Source organism: Sander lucioperca, chromosome 8 (genome assembly GCF_008315115.2).
Source record: "Sander lucioperca isolate FBNREF2018 chromosome 8, SLUC_FBN_1.2, whole genome shotgun sequence".
In the NCBI taxonomy this organism is placed as follows: Eukaryota; Metazoa; Chordata; class Actinopteri; order Perciformes; family Percidae; genus Sander; species Sander lucioperca.
In genome coordinates this window covers 25,522,177-25,523,293 of record NC_050180.1, presented here as the reverse complement: position 1 = coordinate 25,523,293, position 1,117 = coordinate 25,522,177, and the positions used below count along the sequence as shown (strand labels likewise).

Here is a 1,117-nt window from a genome sequence, read left to right as displayed (position 1 = left end):
TTATTATGTATGGGCCTGTTTCACTTGATGCAAAGGTTCGTTTATGTGATTAAAATACATTTAAAATATTAACCTGACATTCGTCTTCTTGTGTGCGGATTGCGGAAATTTGTTTATAGTTTTGACACGTGAAAACGTGCATATCAGGTAGGCTACATGCCGCAGCGCATTGAGCCTCAGAGCGCAACGATGGAAGACGTTAAAAGAAGTTGGCCTCAGGAGATTTTAAAACCACTGAAAATGAAGGAAAGTCTACTGTGTGGAAGTATTTCTACATAGTTGTCAAGGCCAACCTGTTGGTTATGTTCAATGTAGGGGTTGTGGAGTTGTCATGAAATATGACAGCAAGAGGACTGGGATTTCTGGATTTCTCCATGCAGCGTCTCGTTTGTAAGTCACCTGGGCTACAGCAACCGAGCATCACTGCCTTTGCTAGTAGTACCTCAAGAAAAATCCCTCAGCAGGCCAAACAAAAACTGACTGAAAAATGCGTGGAGAGTACTGCTGTAAAGACATAAGGCCATTTCATTCCATTGAAGGAGGGGGTTTCATTAAGTTGGCCCAGGAGCATATTAACGTCGGAGCTACATATGGTTCAGTGGCAGCGCAGGACGTACTGCCTGACCCCACCACTGTGTCAAAACGGAGCTGTGAGCTGGCAACAGAGAAACGCACAAAGCTGGTTGAGCAGCTAAATGACATTCTGACTGAGGTGAATTCAATCGGAATGACAACGGATATGTGGACGGAGGACTACCACAAATTAAGTTACATGACCATCACTTGCCATTTGTGACACAAGCATTTAAATGATAAGCACCGTATTGACAGTAGCCTTTGCTGTCAAAGATGTCATCCAAATGGCAGACACAAGGTTTAGCACGGTATATCTGACCTTAAATTCTGTCCGCTTGGTTTATGAAGAAATGCGCGAAAAACTGGATGACCGTGCAGAGAGCTGGCGGATCGATTATCATATCTCCAGATGTTCTTGACTTTCTTGTCGAGTTCCTGCAACCATTTATGATGCCCAGCGTGAACTTGAAGGGGACCAGTACCCAACCATAAACCTGGTGTTTCTGTGGTTTGAGCGACTGAAGCGTCACTGCAACAGAAA

General features: G+C 44.3%; 1 protein-coding gene across 1 annotated transcript in view; it reads left to right on the top strand.

Annotated features, from left to right (window-relative positions):
* The first annotated feature begins 487 nt into the window (after window positions 1-487).
* LOC116050235 (carbamoyl-phosphate synthase [ammonia], mitochondrial-like) overlaps window positions 488-1,117 on the top strand; it is a 32,579-nt gene continuing 31,949 nt past the window's right edge. The window contains exon 1 of the mRNA XM_036004170.1: window positions 488-712. Within this exon, the coding sequence (XP_035860063.1) occupies window positions 488-712 (225 nt within the window). The remainder of the gene's footprint in view (window positions 713-1,117) is intronic.